The sequence below is a fragment of the Pristis pectinata genome, chromosome 23 (genome assembly GCF_009764475.1).
Source record: "Pristis pectinata isolate sPriPec2 chromosome 23, sPriPec2.1.pri, whole genome shotgun sequence".
Classification (NCBI taxonomy): Eukaryota; Metazoa; Chordata; class Chondrichthyes; order Rhinopristiformes; family Pristidae; genus Pristis; species Pristis pectinata.
In genome coordinates this window covers 27,677,739-27,698,063 of record NC_067427.1, presented here as the reverse complement: position 1 = coordinate 27,698,063, position 20,325 = coordinate 27,677,739, and the positions used below count along the sequence as shown (strand labels likewise).

General features: G+C 41.8%; 1 protein-coding gene across 1 annotated transcript in view; it reads left to right on the top strand.

Annotated features, from left to right (window-relative positions):
• Positions 1–20,325, top strand: part of pnpla7b (patatin-like phospholipase domain containing 7b) — a 251,703-nt gene that overhangs the window by 91,964 nt on the left and 139,414 nt on the right. Inside the window, exons 16-19 of the mRNA XM_052037480.1 lie at positions 4,671–4,748; positions 8,116–8,321; positions 11,407–11,538; positions 13,831–13,954. Of these exons, the coding sequence (XP_051893440.1) occupies positions 4,671–4,748; positions 8,116–8,321; positions 11,407–11,538; positions 13,831–13,954 (540 nt within the window). The remainder of the gene's footprint in view (positions 1–4,670; positions 4,749–8,115; positions 8,322–11,406; positions 11,539–13,830; positions 13,955–20,325) is intronic.

Sequence of the window (20,325 nt, the reverse complement as noted above, 5' to 3'; positions counted from 1 at the left end):
CCCCCACCTCAACCTCTGGTCTTCATTGTTCCCAACTCTGTGTCTCCAAGGATCCATCCTCAGCCAGCTCCTATTTCTCATCTATGTGCTACCTGTGCAACAGCATTCGAAAACGTGGCATAGTTTCTGTGTCTTTGCTGTTGACACCCACTTCACCTTTCCACCTCCTTCCACTGTTTCTAATAGGTCAGCCTGTTTGTCTGACGTATAATGCGGGGGAAGCTGAAAATCCCAACTGGATATTGGAAGAATTGAATATATTATCTTCATTCTCCATCACAAGCTTCCTTAGTTATCCGTCTTTCCAACAATACTTTAAATTGACCCAGACCACTTGTAACCTTGGCATTAATTTTTGGAACTTGCGTGTATCATCTCTCTCAACATTGCCTAGCTTCCTGCTTCACTCTTATAGTGCGGAAATCCTCGTCCATGGCTTACTTTGAGACTCAATTCAGCCCAGTGCATTCCTTGCCAACCTTCCTTGTTCTACTCCCCATAAATAGAAGTCACTTAAAATTCTACCTGCCCCTGGCCTAATTTGTACTGATTCCCATTTCTCCCTTTCCCATTTTTCCCTTATACTTGCTGACCTAAATTAGGATCCAGATGACCAACGTCTCAATCTTAAAGCTACCACCCTTGTATTCAAACCCCTCCCTAGTCTCAGCTCTCTCTGTTTCTGTAGTCTTTCTCTATCCCCGTAATCCATTGGAATATCTTTGCTGCCTCAGTTCTGGAATCTTGGGAGTCCCTGAAATAAACTAGTGGCTGTGCCTTCAGCTGATAGTGGCCCTAATCTCTAGATTTCCCTCCCTAAACCCATCCATTTCTCTATCTTTTTTCCTCTAAAACCTACTTCTTTCACAAAATCTTTTTGTTAGCTGCCTTAATATTTCTGTACCATTTTTCTTTTGCTTGATGCTCTTTGGGATATGTTGATATAATGAATGAAAGTTGTTGTAGTAATTGAGAACTGAACTTTGCGCAGTTGACTTACACTTGGTCTTTCCCAGAGCAAAAAAAAACAATAAACAGCCAGTCCTCTGATCGTAGACCCTTTTACCATGCCAAGGATTCACACTTGCTCCCTAATTATTGTCTCTGGGTGGAACTACCAGGTTGACAGACCGATGTAGAAGCCTAAAATTGCTTGGCATAAATCTACTTTATAGTTTAGTTATATGACGGAACATAGTAAGGTACTGAATTAGTGCAGTAGATTTAAAAAAAAACTCAGTGGAAGTTATTAAATGTAGCAGCCCTTGTTGGATTGACCCATTATATCTATTGATTTATTGTAAGTGAACAACATAATTTCATTTGTCAATGATGTAAATTTCTGGGGTGCCCTTGCAATTTGCAATTTTTTCCAGAGCTACTGACGATGGGGAAATAACATTTATAAACTTAAGTACAGGGGGCTCTTATCAAAGTTGATTATCTAAGATTGAAAGCACATAGTATGAATTACTTAGAGTGCTGTTGAACAGGTGCTCAAATATTGCTTGGTTACTGTGGGAATATTTAACCTTAATCATGCACAAGCCTCCACCTGCTAACTAATCGCAAGTTCTATAAAGTTGATCTGGATCCTCAGATGATTTGCCCATGACTGTCAGTGTAAGAGAACAAATTTTATTTTATCCATCCATTGTGATCTGGGATGGATGGAACTGCAACACAGTAGTGACTCAGAATGAACCCAAATTGATGGATGTATTTGAAAGTGCATGCAGTTTTTATTCCCTTCAGTTGCATATCGTAAACTAAATTTACATGGGTAAATTGTGCCTTTGATTCGAGTTCTTCATTAGCAGCAGGACAGTGAAATCAGATTTAAAGTAACTTTCAAAGAGGTTTTGGGTAGGTAAGTTGGAATTTACATGGGTAAGAGGAAAGAGCAAGGGAGTGACAACAAGTGGATTACACTTTCAAGGAGGCACACTGGGTCAAGTTGTCCCCCACCTATAGTGCATCTTACGAAGACTCACAACTGACCAGAAGAGCTGGGTAGCACCAGTAACTGGTCTCACAATAATTGGAAACTCGAACACAAAATGCTGGAATTACTCAGCAGGTCAGACAGCAGCTGTGGAGGGAGAGAAACAATTCTGATGAAGGATCAATGACCTGAAACATTAACTTGTTCTCTCCACAGATGCTGCCTAAGTATTATCAACACTTTCCATTTCTGGTCTTGAGCATCTGTATTTTGTTTCTGGGTCTGTTAATTGGGACTACACCAGAGACAAGCCAGCATGGCCTTAATGTTCTCTAGATTGCTGTTCTTGGGCTTCAAGCCTGCAGCTATTAATTATTCACTGACACAACTACTTAATCTATTTAATGCAGAGCTTGGCAGTGATTTTCAAATAACAAATTAACTAATAGTTCACTGAACACCAAGAGTCTTCAATACAAAGCACTTTGCTTTCATTTTTCTTTCAAACTTTGCTCAGTCTTCACTCAGAAAATGTCATGCATTCTCCTACAGGGTTTTCATCTGACAATTTAGCTTTGGTAAAACAGTGCTGAGTACAATGTTTGGAATGTTTGAAAGGATGAAAATAAATTGTGTTATGTTGAAAAATGTTGGCGATGAGTCAAATATCATTCCTTAACTTTGAAAATTACTGTCAAGTTCTGCATTAAATGGTTTATGTAGCTATGTCAGTTAAGTGGCTGAAAAATGGCATACTTTAAACTTGTCGTATGGTAATCTAAAGAGCAAACATTGAGGGCTTGAGTCAGCTTGTTTTTGCTGCAATTCCTATTTTTGTTATCAGGTGCTATCGCTATCTAACTATGTTGGTTAATTGCAAATTTTGATTTGTAGAAGGCAGCTTGTCCTTACCAGATCTTAAAAGACTTATCCAATTGGTTCCTTTCCTTTGCTCTTCTCCTGTGAGTCCATAAGTTCCGCCTCCCGCACCTCCAATATTTATCCAAGTCTTTTTTAAAAGTTGCAATCAAATCTGTTTTCACTCTTTTAACGAGTGCATTCCTGATCATCCTTATTCACAGTATAACTCTTGCCTCCCTCTGCCAAAGGTTCTCTTGCTGATTATTTTAAATTAGTGATGTCTGATTGCTTATTCTTCTGCCCATTAGAAATGTCTTTTCCTAACTTACTGCAGCAAAACGCCTCATGATTTTGATTTAAATTTATCAAATTTCCCCCATATCCTTAGGTCTAAAACAGCCCACATTTCTTCACATATCTGAAGTCCTTTCACCCTGTTCTAGCAATTCTCCTGTGGAGTCTCTAAAACTTCGACACCATATAAAAATTAATTTAAGTAATTCAACTGGATCCCCAATCCATGTTTTGGGAATATTTACTCCTCCAACTTTTGTATTCTGTGACATTAATAAAGCCAAGGATCCCCTGTGTCCCCTTAAAATCCTTGGGTACTTGACCTGCCACCCTCAAAGACTAGTTTATGCACATCACCAAACTATTTAGTTTATATTGTTTCTCATGATCCTTTCCAATAAAATGAATCATTCTGTTTCAGCTACCACACATGCCTGCCATTTCGCCACCCTCCTGAAAACCCAGTAGTGTTTGTTACTTGCTGCTTATTGTATTTCAGGAATATGACTACTTGCATGTTCAGCACTGCCCAGACTTTGGTGCTTGTGTGGATGTCCACAGCCCCAGGAACAGATAGTGTTGACCAATGCCATTATGTGTGTGTTAAGGTTAATCGTCACTCTGGGCTGATGGTCTGTAATTGAGTCTGTACCTACTCCAATCATGTAGCAATGCTCTTCCATCATGGAAAGCTTTTTGGCTGGAGCACTGTCTCAAGTCACTGCTTGCAGTCCATGCCCTCACCTAGGTGTGGGGATTGATGTTGTTCAAGCCCAGCCATGTAGGAGCAGGTGCTGTGTCATCTGACATTGAGTAAGCCCTAGACTACTACTCTCGGCAGCACGTGTGTGGAGGTCCGAGACTCGCTAAAGTTTCGAAGAATGAAAGCCAGTGGTCAGGGTGCAGTGGCACAGCTAGTAGAGCTGCTGCCTCAGCTCAGCAACTGGGCTCAATCCTGACTCTGGGTTTCCTCTGGGTGCTCAGGTTTCTTCCCACGCCCCAAAGACACGAAGATTGGTAGGTTAATTGGCCACTGTAAATTGACGTTATTATGTGGGTAAGTGGTAGAATCTAGGGGGAATAGGTGGAGAATGGGTCACAGGGAGGAGTGGTGGGGGGAATGGGAGCAAGTTTGGACTCAGTGGGCAGAGTGGCCTCCTGTATTAAATGGAGATATGGTGAATCCAATCAGAACCATGGACTCTAGCCAGAAACGTCTGCCCTGATTGTGTTTTGTTGTTTCCTAACCAGAAATAGAAACTGCTTTTAAATGTTTATCCTGGCTTGCATCAGCCCAATTCTCTTTCGCCTGCTCTGGTGTAAAAATAACGGAATTGCAGTTGGAATTTGGGCCATTTGGAACTTGCATTTAGAACTTACATTTAGAACTACATTTCGAAGCTGAGAGCATGACAAGTAGCATGAGTCTGAGCAGGGTTTAATCAGATGTTCTTTTGAAAGTGTGACAGAGGAGATTTTGAAACTGGAGCAGTAGGAAGATGAGGTTAAGCAAAGTGTCAGAGCAGAAATGGATTATTCTTATCTCTGCTTTTTTTTTCCTCTTTCCTAGGATCCATCACTGCTGGATGGTAGAGTGACTCTTCAACAAGTTAAAGCTGGAATGGTTGTGGCAAGGCAAGGTGACCAGGTAAGAGCGGGGCATTCTTCAATTATGAACCCTTCACCTACATGGACATCCAGGATTGACAAATGCAGTTATCCATTTTTTCCATATTTCCTTCCAACATAGAAGGAGACCATTTCAGCCCATCAACTATACCAGGACACGGCAATCCCATTCCCCTCTAATCTTCTCTGTGATCTTCCCATATACTCATCAGTTCCTCCCAGATTCTACCACTCAGCTGCACATTTGGGGGGAAACTTGTAGTGGCCGATTAACCTACTGACCTGCATGTCTTCGGGATGTGGGAAGATCCCAGGGGAAGCCGTGGGAAGACCCCAGGGGAAGCCATGGGGAGAACGTGCAAACTCCACAATACCCAAGGTCAGGATTGAACCCAGGTTACTGGAACTGTGAGGCAGCAGCTCTACTAGCTGTGTCATTGTGCTTCCTGTGTCTCATTTGACCCTTTTGGATGTTGTATTCAATGCAGTGTCACTGTTATTGCCCATCTGGGTTGGTAGACCCATGGCAGTCCTGCAGTGAGGTGCACTCTTGATGTGAGAAGGTGGGGACTCCCAGGCTACTGACCAGTGATAATGCAGTGAAACTTGGACATAGTTCCCGTACCGGCATTTCTCTCAGCAGTGGAGACCTCGCAGGTGTGAGAGGTACTATGAAGAAAGCTTGGTGCATTTTGTAGATCATAGGAGCAGTGCTCCAGAGGTGGATCTGGGTGAATATTGGGCATAATTGAGTTGTACTGGTTAAAGTGGTGACAGAGCTTCCCCGCCTTTCTAAGCCTGACAAGATTTTCAAAGTCTCTGCTGTTGATGAGCAGGCTTCAGGACAGACTTAAGTTTACTTCAAGGCAGAATTGTTTTGAGCTGACATTGCACTAAATGTACAGCATTCCCTCTGCTTTCTGGCACTCTTTCTTAATATAAAGTGCTGAGCTGTAAATATCTTGCATTTTCTGATCATCACAACAGAGTCAGAGCACAGGCGGCCATTCAGTCTATCAGTGGATAGGCCATGGGATGCTGCTTTTCAGCCAGTCTAAGACTGAATCTTGGTTGAGCTCTAATGTTTGTCTCCTTACCTATGTAAACTTAGTTGAGAACCTTGGTTACATACCCAACTAGATTAAGCAGAAGTAACAAGATTGGTTCGGCTTTATTTATTCTTCTCGACCAGCCATTCAACATCTAATGATTACCCTGGTAAGGGTAGCAAGCCTTAGTGTTTACAGTGATGTGTGACTGGAACGGTGATTAAACTGTGATCAAACACCATCATTTAACATGTCTTTCACATTTAGAAAGTAGGTGTATGAACATGGATGTCATTCGGTTTGTATTTTGCTGAATGTCAGGTTCATGATGACTTTTAAATTTGCTCAAAATTACCTAGTTTATAAATTCAGAATTTATTATGTCAACGGTAGTTTATATTGATGCCAGTAAAATTCTGCTCACACTTATTAATATTCCAGTTAGAATTGTCAGTTGTTGAAGAAAAGTGTGCTCAGTGTAGCATCTTATGTTGTGTCAGATTTAGTGGGATTGACATCACCATCATTGTGTCCCTACCGTCAACATCACAGGGAACACCTGCGATCAGAAACTCTACTGGGTATAAATACTGTGGTTACAAGAGCAGGTCAGAGGCTGGGTATCCTGTAGTGGATGACTTGCCTTCTGACAGCCCAAAGCCTTTCCATTATCTATAAAATTAGGAATGTCATGAAGTGGTCCACTTCCCTAGGTAAGTGCAACTCCCAACTCTCAAGAAGCTTGAAACCATCCCAAACACAGCAAACCACTTGATTGCTATCCCATCTACCACTCTAAACATTCATCCCCTCCACCACTGGTGCACAGAAACTGCAGAGAGTTGTGGACCCAGCTCAGCACAACACGGAAACCAGCTTCCACTCCATGGACTCTGTCTATACCTCTCACTACCTCGGTAAAGTAGCCAGCATAATAAAAGGCCCTTCCCACCCCAGACATTCTCCCTTCTCCCTTCTCCCATTGGGCAGAAGATACAAAAGCCTGAAAGCACGTATCACGAGGCTCAAGGACAGTTCTATCCCACTATTATAAGACTATTGAATGGTCCCCTAGTACAATAGGGTGGACTCTTGACCTCACAATATACCTCTTTATGACCTTGCACCTTATTGTCTACCTGCACTGCATTTTCTCTGTAGCTGTTACAATTTATTCTGCATTCTGTATTGTTTTACCTTGTACTACCTTAATGCACGGTGTAATGAATTGATTGGTATGAACAGTATGCAGAGCAAGTTTTTCACTGTACCTTGGTACATGTGACAATAATAAACCAATTCCAATTCCAGTTTGTACAATCTGCTAATGCATTGCAGTTACTCACCTAGCTAATTCTGGCAGCACTTCCTAAACCATCGGCCTTTACCTCCAAGAAGGGCTTGGACAAAGGGCACGTTGGAACGATGCCACCTGCAGCTTCTCCAAGTCTCTCACCATCCTGACTGGGAACTTTCCTTCATTGTTGCTGGGTCTAAACCTTGGAACTCCCTACCTAGCTCCTTTGTGGGATGAACTTCACTAGGACTGCAGCAGGTCAAGCTGGCTCACCTTCGCCATCTGAAGGGCAGTTCTGGGTGTGCAGTGAGTGCTGGCCTTGCTGGCAATGCTCATGTCCTGAAAAATTAGGTAAATAAATAATATTGTGAAGAGGATTGTTTCAATTTTAACTCTGTGGTCAAGTTGAAAAATGGAGTATCTCAAGAAGCAAGCCGTGGTTTCCTATGAAATGGTCACATTTTGTCTTTCTTGCTGCAAATTGACATTTTCCTCCCTTGCAGAAGTCAATGTTCAAGATGTTCAAATTGTCCGTGTTCTACAAGATCCATCGATACTGTACAAACTCAGCTGTGACCTCCTGGCCTCTCCTGACCCACACTAACTCTTGAATTCAAAAGACGTTCCTAGGGTATCCTTCCAGTCCAGGTGTCATGTCAAGCCCAACAGTGTGACCTTCAACTTTAAGGTTACACTGTTGGGCTTGTTCCCTGTTTATTCCACCTTGTACAATATTGTACAATATATCTGAAGCATTGACAGGTTGGTAATTTAACGATAATTTAAAAGTACTTTTCCAACAATTCTGGTTTTAAAAAAAATGGCCTCCTGTGTAGTAATGGGAATGGTCAATCAATGGATACAAGGGCTCTGATGCTGCATCTCCTGATTGTCCAGCTAGCTTTTATTTGAAGCAGTTTGCTGAATTTCCCTGTAGGGTGAGGTGTAGTGGTCCAGAAGGAAAATTGATACTTTAATGAAAGCAGAGTAGCATGTTGTCTGGGGAATGGAGTTACTAACCACACTTGCTTCCTTCTCAGGATGTCAGCATTCATTTTGTGGTCTCAGGGCTGTTGCATGTTTACCAGCGAATGATTGACAGGGAAGAGGAGAATTGCCTGTTTGTTGCTCATCCGGGAGAGGTTGTGGGGCAGCTGGCTGTGTTAACCGGAGAGCCACTTATCTTCAGCATCAAGGCTCAAAGGGACTGCACCTTCCTGTGTATCTCCAAATGCCACTTCTATGAGTAAGTCAATCAGCCTCTCCATTCTTACTGCCTTGCGATTTGAAGACTTTATTGAATTGCTTTTGTTTAGTGAGATCATTCTTGAGGTTTTGCAAGAATGTGGAGTCTGAGTTAGAGTTTAAATTTTCTTTCTTTATCAAGACTTGAACTGTTCCAAGGATTTTGCAATTTGGGTATACAGATTGAGAGGCAAGTCCCATAATGAAAGTGCCAGCTAAATTGAAGTGAAGAGGATTCTGCAATACCACAAATGTGTATTACAGTGTGAAATGTTTACCTGGGCCATTTCTCGTGTCAATGGGAAAAAGAGAAATACACTTCAGCATAAATAAAAGTAAGGGCAGTAAGTGTGATTATAGATTGGGGACTAAGATTATCTATGTCACTGTCCAATTATTTTCTCCTCCCTTCCCGGTGCTTCATTTGAAGCCCATTCATTGTCCTGACTTTCTGTGGGGCGGGAATTTGTTCATCATTATACAGTGAACTGTTAGCTTGAAGCAGAATGTGCAGCCATGAACACATGCTGCAACCGATTGCCCAGCAAGATTCAGACATCTGAATTGTTGGATTTTTTTAAAGAGATTTCTGCTTAGGGAGCTTTCAAAATTACTTGAAAGAAAGCGAAAGGGAATGAGATAAATGAAGAAGAGACAGAAACAATGATGCAGTAACATCAAAAGTAGTAAAATGGACTAAATTCACCCATTTACCATGTGCAACACTATTGGCAATTTGCTGATAATATTTAAGGTCTTCGAGTTGCAAATACTGTCTTGGACCCAGTCCGTTATACTTGACCACTTGTAGAATTATCACTATTCCCACTCTGTCATCAGCACAGCAAAAGGAAAGAATTCCATCTGACTAATTATAACCAAACTATAGTAGATCCACTTTTAATCTACTAAAGGTCTTGATTTTCCTATGGATGGAAATTGACTAAGTTGGTCACCATAAGATAGTATTCTCATTCATAACTCATAATTCACAATACTCTCTCAAAAACTTGGAGGAAAATAATCAATGTTTTATTTACGCCTTACTAGTCTGGCAGAGTTTGCTATCATTCTTAAAGTTTAAAGAATCTTTTCCAAGGGATGCTGATGTCTGACAGTGCCTTACTTTCATAGGATTACCCAGAAATATCAACAAATCTTTGCGTAAATAATATCTAACTCAAGGCAGTGCTGCAGATGGATACACTGCTTCTCCAGTGCCCTATGAATGAAAACATATGCCAGCCATACTGGGAACGCTGAAGTTATTGTAAACATGCTGACACCATCCTAAACGATAAATGAAATGTAACAGACTACTTAAAAGCCACTCTGGCTCCTTCCTAAATGCATAATCAGGGGACAGCATCCCCTGACATTTAGAGGGAAGGCAGCAGCTGATGGTGGCTGTCATGTGCAGAAGTCAGAACATCAGCTACTCCAGTGTTGACTCTCATTGAGAAACAGCTTCTCGCCCTCTTGGGTGGCCCTTCAGGGTTCAGGAAGTCTTGCTTCCACTCCAGTTCTGTTGTTTTGCACAGACTGAAGATTCCCACGAGGGGTCCACAGATGCTGCCACAAGTAGAATAGGAGGTCCTTGCTGGAGTGAGTGGATTATTTAAGAAATTATGAGCTCTTTCCTATCCCTGCACAAGACTTGCATGTGATGTCCATGTGCTCCCTTTATAGATGCTTGGTGTTAGCTGTCTTCTGTGTGCTGCTGCTCTCTTTTTGGGTGGTCACAGGCCAAGGACTGGGGAGGATATTAGATTTTTTTTCAAGGAACTATGAGAATAACTTTGGACCGCTTTCCCTGACCTTCAAGAAAGTTGTTGCTTTTACGAAGCTTTTACAGGGCACTTGTTCTGGCAGCCTTGTGTTAGGTATATGGACCACCCACCTGAGCTGGTTGAGTGTGATCAGAGCTTTGATGCCGAGGATGTCTATCAGGGAGAGAGAACTGGCATTGGTTTCTCATCCATCGAATGGATTTGAAGGATTTGTCTCCACAACACAGGTACTTATCCAGTGCTTTGTGGTGCCTATTATATGTTGACCATATCTCCAAAGTAAACAGGAGTTTGAGCCTCACTGCTGGTCACTTCTTTCCACCATCAGACCGTATTCCCCTCCCCTCCTCCCGCAGCATTTCAAAGATTGTACTCTTTGCAATTCCCTGGTCTACTCTTCTCCACTTACCACTACATGCTTGCCCATGCAACTGCAGGAGATGCCATACCTGTGCTTTTTGCCTCTTCCCTTCCCACTATCCAGGGACCCAAACAGTCTACCAGGTGGAGCAGTGATTCACTTGCACTTCTTCTAACCTAGTGTGCTGCATTTGGTGTCCACAGTGTGGGCACTTCTGCAGTGGAGATGCCAAACCCAGATAGGGTGATTCCTTTGCCAATCACCCGAGTTTAGTCTGCACAAGTGACCCTGTGCCTGCCCATTTAACTCACCATCTTATTCCCACGCTGACTTCCTGCATTGTTATAATGAGGCCCAATGAAAGCTTGAGGAACAACACCTCGTTTTCTGAAGGGTATGTTGCAGCCTTCAGGACTCGATATTGAATTTTCCACCTTCAGGTAACTCACTTTTTCTGTTTGTACCAGAATTGGCCATTTCTCTCAGTCATCACTTTGGCACAGTTTCTATGTGTAGTTGGGCTTGCTGGCCATGCCCTACAGCTTTACCATTAGTGACACACTGCACAGACAAGGAAGCATAATCTGTTGGTTAACTGCTAAATTAAATCATTTACTCTCACCCTATTGTAGGTGTTCTCTTTGTTTTGCCCATCCCTCCCATACCTTCTACACTACTGAAAACGACCTTGTTTTCTCTCTTTCCACAGTTCTGAAGAAGGGTTTTCAACCTGAAATATGAGCTGTTTCTATTTCCACAGACGTTGCCTGACCCGCAAAGAATTTCCAAATGTTCTGTTTTTATGACCCTGTTATTTACTTTTTTCACAGATCCATTGGAGGTGATGTCAGACCTTGCTAATGTATATAGCTGGATTTGACTGATGTTATAAAGAATGAACATGCACTAAATTGCTTTTTTTCCCATTTTTAAAGAATAATGAGGGAGAAACCTAATGTGGTATTACCTGTGGCTCATACTGTAGTGAGGAGAATGTCTCCATTTGTAAGACAGATCGACTTTGCCTTGGACTGGATGGCAGTGGAAGCTGGGCGAGCAGTGTACAGGTAAGAAGGTCGACATTGCACACAGGAGAGCCCAATAATTAATCCTTCCTCCATGTCAAATTACACTATCTCACTCAAGGCAAAGTCATTGGGAGTCCATTTGGGCTCTTGGCACACCTGGTCAAGGATAGAGGAAAAACCTGTTGTAGCTCAAGAGCTTGTGCTCTCTAAAATACACTTCATGCAGGGTATGGATGATTTTTACAGCACCTTTTATAACTTCAGGCTGTTCCAGAGCACTTTCATGCAGGGTGTGGAGCCCTGAAATATACTTTGTGGATCTCTTTTTATTTAAAAATCATCTGGATTTGCTAGTCTAACAATCAGCATTCAATTATAGCTCAGTCACAACACTCATTAATCTTTTCAGCAGGGCACGATAGTGCTTCACCTTAAAGCTAAGAAACATAGTTAATAATGAGGGTAGTAGGGCAAAGGCTGGTGGAGTAGGTAGGAAAATGATGGATGAAATGTGACATGGAGAAATCTGGACAGATTTATTTTGGTGTGAAGAATACGGAGAATCAATAAAAACTGAAGGGGCAGTTTTACAGAAATTCAGGAAGACAAACCCAGGGTAGTGTACACATGAACATTTGAAAGTGGTCGAGCGTATTGAGAACTCTGCTTAAAAAGGCATAAAGCTGGGATCCTTGGCTTTATAAATAAAGAGATTAAAAGGCAAAAAGTCTCTACAGACCTTCGTGAAACTCGGGTTGAGTCTCACCTAGAATGTTGTGTCCAATTCCCAGGTGCCTCACTTCAGGAAGAATAGCCTTGGATAGGGTGGTGAAGGAAATTTGCTAAAGTGATACCAAGTTTGAAAGATTGAAGCTTGAACCAGTGTTGTACCTCTTAAAGCAGTGTGGATTAAAGGGAGGTGTTAAAATTCAAAGTTGTGGAGAAAGTAACTCCATTGGCAAAAGTAGTGATAACCAGTGGTCTCGGGTGTTTGGTAAAAGAACCCAAGGTGATGTGAGGGAAACATGCATAGCCAAATGTTATGATCTCGAATGGACTGCTTGAAAGGGTGGTGGAAGCATTTAAAAATGTCTTTCAAAGGAGAATTGTTTAATCTGTTGCAGTCTAGTGAGGAGAGGTTGGGGTTAAGACTAATTGGATAGCTCTTTTAATAGATGACACTATTGGGATGGGATAACTATACATCTGTGTTGCTTTTTTGATGTTTCAAAAAAAAAGGTACATAACAATTATTACAAAGTAAGTTAAAATGTGTTTTTTTTTTCAGTAACTTCACTGGAAAGTTAGTGGAAGCAATGCTTGATTCCTTTGCTTCATGGGGTTAGAGTATAGTGCTCGTATATGGTGACATTTTTCTGTGCTAGAGTTCAGAGACAGTGTAGGGGTGAGAACTCAATCCATCAGTTTTTTGCAAATATATCTGTTGGTGAAAGTATCAGGGCCTCTGCATTGTGTAATTTGTGAAACAACCACAAACAAAAATAAGAGATTTCTACAGCAGCTTTTGTGACTTCAAACTGACCCAAAGCACTTTGCAGCCAATTTAAATATGGTTTGCATGTAACCCACTTACAATGTATAGAAATATGCAGACAGACTGCACTGTAAGGTCCCACAGCATTGTGATAATGACCAGATAGTGTCTCTGAGTTTGCATGGTGGATGAATATTGGCTAGAATACGGCGTTGAAATAGTTCAGTGGTATGTTTTGCGTCCACCTGAGAGGACAGATGAGAGTTTGGTTTAGTATCTCATCCCAAAGACTGAACATCTGCCAGTGTAGCTTTCTCTCAAACCCAGAAGTATCAGTCTCAATTATGTACCCACAGCTCTGGATGGAACTTGATCTCATATTATGTCAAAAGTGAGAATGATGTCACCAAGTCTGAAGGATCACTATAATGGAGCCATCTCCATCAAAATTAACGAGAACTCATTTTGTAGTGCTTCAATAGTACACCTTAGGAAGATTTGCCAGCCCAGTGACACTGGAGGAAGTGCCGATGGTGACAGCTGAACCCCACCGATGCATCTACCAGAGGTCGGGTGGGCTAGAGAAGAGAATGTCTGTAACTTGCTATGTCTTGTATTTGGAATGAAAAAGTTTCAATTTCTCCATACAAAACTCATTTCAGATCAAAGCAGTAGACCATATCCAACAATTTTAATAAGCTGATAATACCAACACAATCAATGGTATCCCCAGCTTGCAGGGTATATACTTAAGGGCATTAGTTGGTCACAAGCACAATAAATAGCTGATTCTCCAGAAAACATTAATGACATTGTTATCTCTGGTTCCTTCGCAGGCAAGGAGACAGATCAGATTGCACATTTATTGTATTGAATGGTCGGCTCCGATCAGTTATCATGAGAGACGATAAGAAGAAAGAGCTGGCAGGAGAATATGGGCGTGGTGACCTCATTGGAGTGGTTCGTAGTAAAACATTATACTTATTATATGTGTAGCTTGCTTTACCACCCTGCTAAACATTTAGCTCACCTGAGCTTAGCAACTGGGACCAGAAATGGTACTTACGATTTTGAGGTTGGTAAATTATGCAGTATAATTTTGCATCCTGTCCATAAATGGCAATAACAGTACTGATGGTTTGATGGTGGGAGGCACTCAAATTTTTTTGCTTGCCACTTGGCTTGTACATTTGGACCAGATTGCTAGCAAAAGTCATGAATGACATGTTCTGTTAATCTCATTCTGCTTTTCTGTAGTATGCTGTACAGTTGGCCACACCATTCTCTACATTTCCTCCATCTTTGAACTCTTGGGCTGGTCTCTTGTGTGCTCTTGTTGCCATCTGACTAAAGAGTGCCTCACATTTCCAGCATTCAGTTCTTTCCTTCCCTGAATCATCATCCACAGGAATCCCCTGGGAACTATCCTGAACCCTCATGTCTATCAGATCTACATGTTGTCTCTCCACAGGATTAGTTTTGTCATCCATATTGATAATGCCTTGGTTTTCCCTCTTAACTCTTCCAGATCCCACTTTTGGTCTTCCTTATTTTAGATTCCCCAAGGCTCTTGAGAGTTTGCTGCAGTTTCAGGATGTACGTATCTTGTTACTTTGCACACCATTGAAGATAAACATTTCTTGAATATTTGCACAAGTAGGAGCTGTATCAAGTCCTATAGCCACAAGAGGGTGATGTAGATTTGCATATCAAGGGAGCGGAAGAATAGCAAATCACTTCAAATGTTCATATCTTGAGTTATACACAGGTACATTTTATTTAAATTCATGGAAGAAGCTATTGAATAGTACACAGCTTGGGCAGAGAAATGTTTGGTGTCTCAATTTACCATGTTGACATGGATGTGTTACCCGCTTTCTCTTCTGTCCCTTTCCCTCCCCATCCCACCCCAGCTCCTCACTGCCAAATATTTAACAGTAAGCCTCTTTAAAAGTTGCAAGTTTCTCCAAGCCTTTAGGAAAATAATGTGAATTGGTACTGCTACTTTGTGTGGCCATATTCACTCTATAATTTGTCTTTTGGAGACCAATCATAGCTCCTGAACACTGCTCAGGAGTTCTTCAGAGCATTGTCTAAGGCCAACCGGTTTCTGTTGCTTTATTAATTACTTCCATTCCATCATTAGGTCAGATGTTTGCTGATGGCATAATGTTGAAATCCATACACAACTCCAAGGAAAACTGAGATATTCTAGGTCTTGCTTCATGCAATCATGGACAAGTGGGAAATAACATGTGCTAGGCAATGACTTTCGCCAACAAAGATGTATAATCTATCTCTGATATTCATTGGCATAACCATTGCCGAGGCCTCCATTACCAACATCCTGGAGAGTCACCAGACCCTTAACTGGATCAGTCACATGTGAACACTACTACTGCACTAGCAAAACAGTGGCTAGATGTTATTCGAGTGGTTCATCTCCTGACACCCTAAAGCTTTTCCAGCATCTACAACCCACATCAGGAGTGTAATGGAATACTTGCTGCTTGCCTAGATGAGTGCACCTCCAGCAACTCCCAGAACAAAGTAGTTTGGTAACCAAGCAACCACCCACTCAGCACCCAAAACATTCACCTTCCCCGCCATCAGGGCATCGTGGCTGCAGTGCGGACCATCTATAAAACTCCCAACAGTATCTTGTAACCTCTACCACCAAGTAGCACAAGAGAGCAGGCTCATGCACACAATCTGACTAGGTACTACATATCTGTTCCTTCATTGTCACCGCCTCTAAGTCCTGGATCCATGTTCCTATGGGAGCTCTTTCATCAGAAGGATGGTAGTGGTTCAAGAATGTGGACCACCATCTCCTTCTCCAACACAGCGAGGAATGTGAATTTAGTGCTGGCTTTGCCTAGGAGGCTGACATCCCGGAGATGAATCCAATAAAGGGAAAAAATGTTGTTGGGGTGATGCCAATAACTTTTCGTGTGGTTTGCTTCATGTTTCAAATGCCATAAAGAATGAAGCTGTGATTGACTATGGTGCAAGTTGGTCAGGGGAGGAACTTGCTCCATTGGCTCCTGCTTAGCTCTGCCTGTGATGTCAAGAGTACAGTTGGGCAGATGCTAGCTGTGAATGGGATCAGTCTAGCTTGTTATACCTCCTGTGGGGAATAAGGACATGGTAGAAAAATAAAGGAAATATTCACAGGAAAAAGTATTGGAGAAATAAATGGGACTAAAAGCAGTAAATCCTCTGATTTCTGATGACTGCCTCCCAAGACTTTGAAAGAGATTCTGATGGAAATAGTGGTTGTCATCTTTCAAATTGCATAGATTTTAGAACTTCCCCCTTGACATTGGTAGTAGGGAAAATGCTGGAATTTGTTACCACTTCCACAATAACAGGGCACTCGGTGGTGGAAGATAGGATTGGACAGAATCAATATGGATTTATGAAAGGAAAATCTTGTTTGAAGAATCTGAAGTATTTTGAGATTGCAACTAGCAGAATAGATAAATTGATGTGGTGTTGTTGGAATTTCAGACGGCTTTACTCACTAAATTAGAGCATAGGGCATTGGGGGTTGGGTTGGTGATAAATTACTGGTATGCAATGAGGGTTGGTTAACGAACAGAAAGCAGTGGGGGTAAAATGGTGATTTTTGGGTTAAGAATGTGGCATGCTGCAGGGATGGTTGCTGGGGTCCTGATTGCTCATTATCTACATCTGCACTTTGGATGAAAAGACCAAGTTAGATGGTGATACAAAGCTGAGGGGCGCTGTGGATTGCAAGGAGGATGTAGAGGGGCTTCAAGGGGATGTAGATAGGTTAAATGATTTGGTAACAAGGCGTATGATATATTGTGAAAAAAAATGAGGCCATCGACTCTGGTAGAAAAAATAGAAGGCCAGTGTATTTTTTCTAAAAATAAAAGTGAGAGATTAAAACATTTTTCGGAGGTGCCTGCATTTTCTTGTACAAGAATACACAGAAACACAAGAAAATAGGAAGAGAAGTAGACCATCCACCCTTCAAGCCTACCCCACCGTTCAATATGATCATGGCTCTTCTCTGCTGGCCCCCCAACTTCTCTTCTCCATAGGAGTTGCTGAAAGTTAGTGTGTTGGCATAGCAAACAGTTGTGAAGCGATATGGTACCTTGGCCTTTATTGCAAGGGGATTTAAGTAAATACATCCTTCTGTAATTATTTGGGGCCCTGATAAGATTACACACATGGAATATTGTGAACAAGTCTGGTCCCTACCAAAGGAGAGAGTGACATACGTGGTGGAGGGAGTACAGCGAAGTTCCATCAGACTGATTCCTAGGATTGTGGGCATCTCCCCTTTAAGGGGAGAGAAAGCAAACAGCCTCCACTTTCATATGCAACGAACATTCTGCTGGAGGAACTCGGTAGGTTGAGCAATATCTGCCGTGGTAATTGACCTGCTGAGTTCAGCAGATCGTTGCTCCAGATTGTAGAGTTTCTTGTGTCTACACTTTCTTGTGTTCAGAAGAACAGGGTGTTGACTTTTGAAATATACACGTGTTAAAAAGAGCCTTGACAAGGTGGATGAGGATGTTTTCATTGGTTATGGGGTGCTCCACAACTCAAAGTGAGGGATCAGCCATTCAAGATGTAAAGGAGAAGAAATTTAGAAATTTCTTCACTCAAGGGGTGGTGAATATTTGGACTTCTCTCCCTGGGAGAACTGAGGCTCAGGATCTTCCAGACTGAGTTTGATCGATTTTCAGATATTTAGAGAATCAAGGACATGGGATGAGTGCAGGGGGTGGTGCTGAAGTAAAAAATTTTAGTCAGTGGCAGAGCAGGCACAAGTCCCTGAGCGGTCTACTGTGTCTTGTGATGCGATGTTAAAGTTTGATTGAGGTACTGGAGGGTATCAGGCACAACACTACATGAATTACACCATCAAGAAATGGAAAATGCAAAGAAATGTAAGTAAAACTAAATGCAATTGATTTTAAACTATCATTAACTCTCAGCTGATTGCTGCCTTATACTGAAATAACTCCAGCTCTCCCTCAGTGTTGGTAGCACTCAGTATATGATGCACTCAACTCTTGCAGTCCACCACTTACCTTGGGCTCCTATCTCACCTCTTTACCCCTCTCTTCTTAATACTGACAATCTCCCCTCTCCACTGATACTGGTCCTGATACTGGCTTTCAACCTGAAATTTAGACAATTTCTTGCCACAGAATCTGCTCGACCCACTGAGTTTCCTTCAGCAGATTGTGCGTTGCTCCAGATTCTAGCATCTGCAGTCTCTTGTGTCTCCAGTAATTCCTTCCTGCCAGCTTCCCATTTTACCACTCAATATCCCAGATCAAGAAAAATAGAGAATTATTCACTTACAATGTGATTAACATAAGAATAACTTGCAATTATATGTGTCAATGAGTATATTTTCAGAAGTGACTAATGCTTGTAGCCTTTTTAAATATCTCCCTTATCACTTCTGCAGGCAGATTGCAGTCCGTTACTCACTATCTGTCAAAAGGATGATCATTTCTGCAGTTTCTTCAGAGATTTATTACTTGCATTTCATTAATTGAGAGCTAGTGCTGATAAAGTCACCTTGGGTTTAAGAACGAATTGTTGAATTGTAACACAGAAGATTAATGGGCTGTCACTTCCCAAGAGTTCTGAGCTGATTTCTTCCTGTAAAGGTGATTCACTGGCAAATGGAGTCCTCAAAGAAAGTAACTACTTGTTTTCCCATACTACTCCGCTATGTGTGTTGGATGTCCCAGATCTGCACAGATTGGATAGTGAGCACAGCAGATTCTGTACTGCCCCGGCAAGCTGTCCTGGGTCAGATACAAAACTGGTCTGACAAAGGAAGCAAATTTCGATCTCAAAAAAATCTTCCCATTGTGTAACGGTATCTCTGCATTTCTTACACCAACTGAGCAGGGAGTTTTGTTTTAATTGCATTTTGCCAAATGAAGCATATAGACCCTTGGAACCACCAAGGGTCAGGAGCTTTCCTCAATCCCAGTTTGACTCTTGGCTCCAGAGATGGAAGGACGTTATACTAATTTACTTATTAATATATTTTACTTTCCTCCAATAATTTTTGACCCATACTGATGTATAGCAAGCACAGTGAACGCAATTTACAAAATGTGTAAAACACTGGAAATCGACCTCCAACGTTAACTCTCTCTTCACAGATACTGCCTGATGTACTGAGTATTTCCAGCATTTTTTGTCATTTTGGATTGCCAGTATCCTCCAATTTTTCTTTTGCTTTTTGTAAATGATGTACATGTTAATAGATGGAGACCATTATTATTTTAAGGGAAAGGAAAGTGACCCAATCTTAGTGTCATAATGCATGCAAAGATATGCAAGGTTTAATTAATATCAATCCCAACCATAAATGGAGAGAGTGTAGAAAAACACTTATCGTGTCATAGGTAGAGTGAGCAGCTGAGTTAATGGCTCACGCCCATGCCCTCTCATCAGAATTCCAGGATAATTGTGATTTTAAAATTTTGAGGGATGTCATACAGATGGGCAGGTTCACTTGCTGTCTTTTATACAGTACTTTGTTGTTGCTGTAAGCTGGAATGAGGTGCGAGTTTGTATAAGCCAACTCAACTTGAGGGTTTTGGGAAATGGCATGGGGAAATGTTGAGTTCATGTTTCACCACGACCTGTGGCATTTAACCACCGAACAATAAACCATTTGCTCCCCTGGGCTCGGTTGTGGGTTAGTTGGTATTTTTAGACCAAGTCCTCGTCAGCAGTCAATGGAGTAACTGCTAAGGGATCATTGATGTTCTCATCACCTAGCAACCACCTGTAAGGACGTTTACAGCTCTGATCGTTTTCAAACTTCTTCACCTGTTTACTCTGCATATGTTTTTAGCAATAAAAATGTGACTCATTTTAAAATATAGCTTTAAATATGGCTTGTGCATTGGTTTCCATCTAACTGTAACTGAGGGAGTTTACTATCTCCCCAGTGGGGATGATATGGGGCTAATTGCTGGCTGCATGACGTAGTCCTGAGCAAGTTTCATCCTGGTCTGTTTGAACTGGTTGTTCCAATCTTACCGAGAAATGTGAAGCCTTGTATCTTCCATACTTCCATGTGATGTAAAAGACCTTTGGCCCATCATGTCTGTACTTGCTCACAAGAGTAGTTGCATTTTATCACTAATTTTCCCTGTAACTTGTTCTCCCTGTAATCCCCTCAACTCCACCCAGATTCTACCACTCACCTAGACACTAGGGGCAATCCATAGTGGCCAATTCACCTACCAGCCCGCACATCTTTGGCTGCGGGAGGAATGCGTCAGGCTGAAGTCAATGCAGTAACGGAG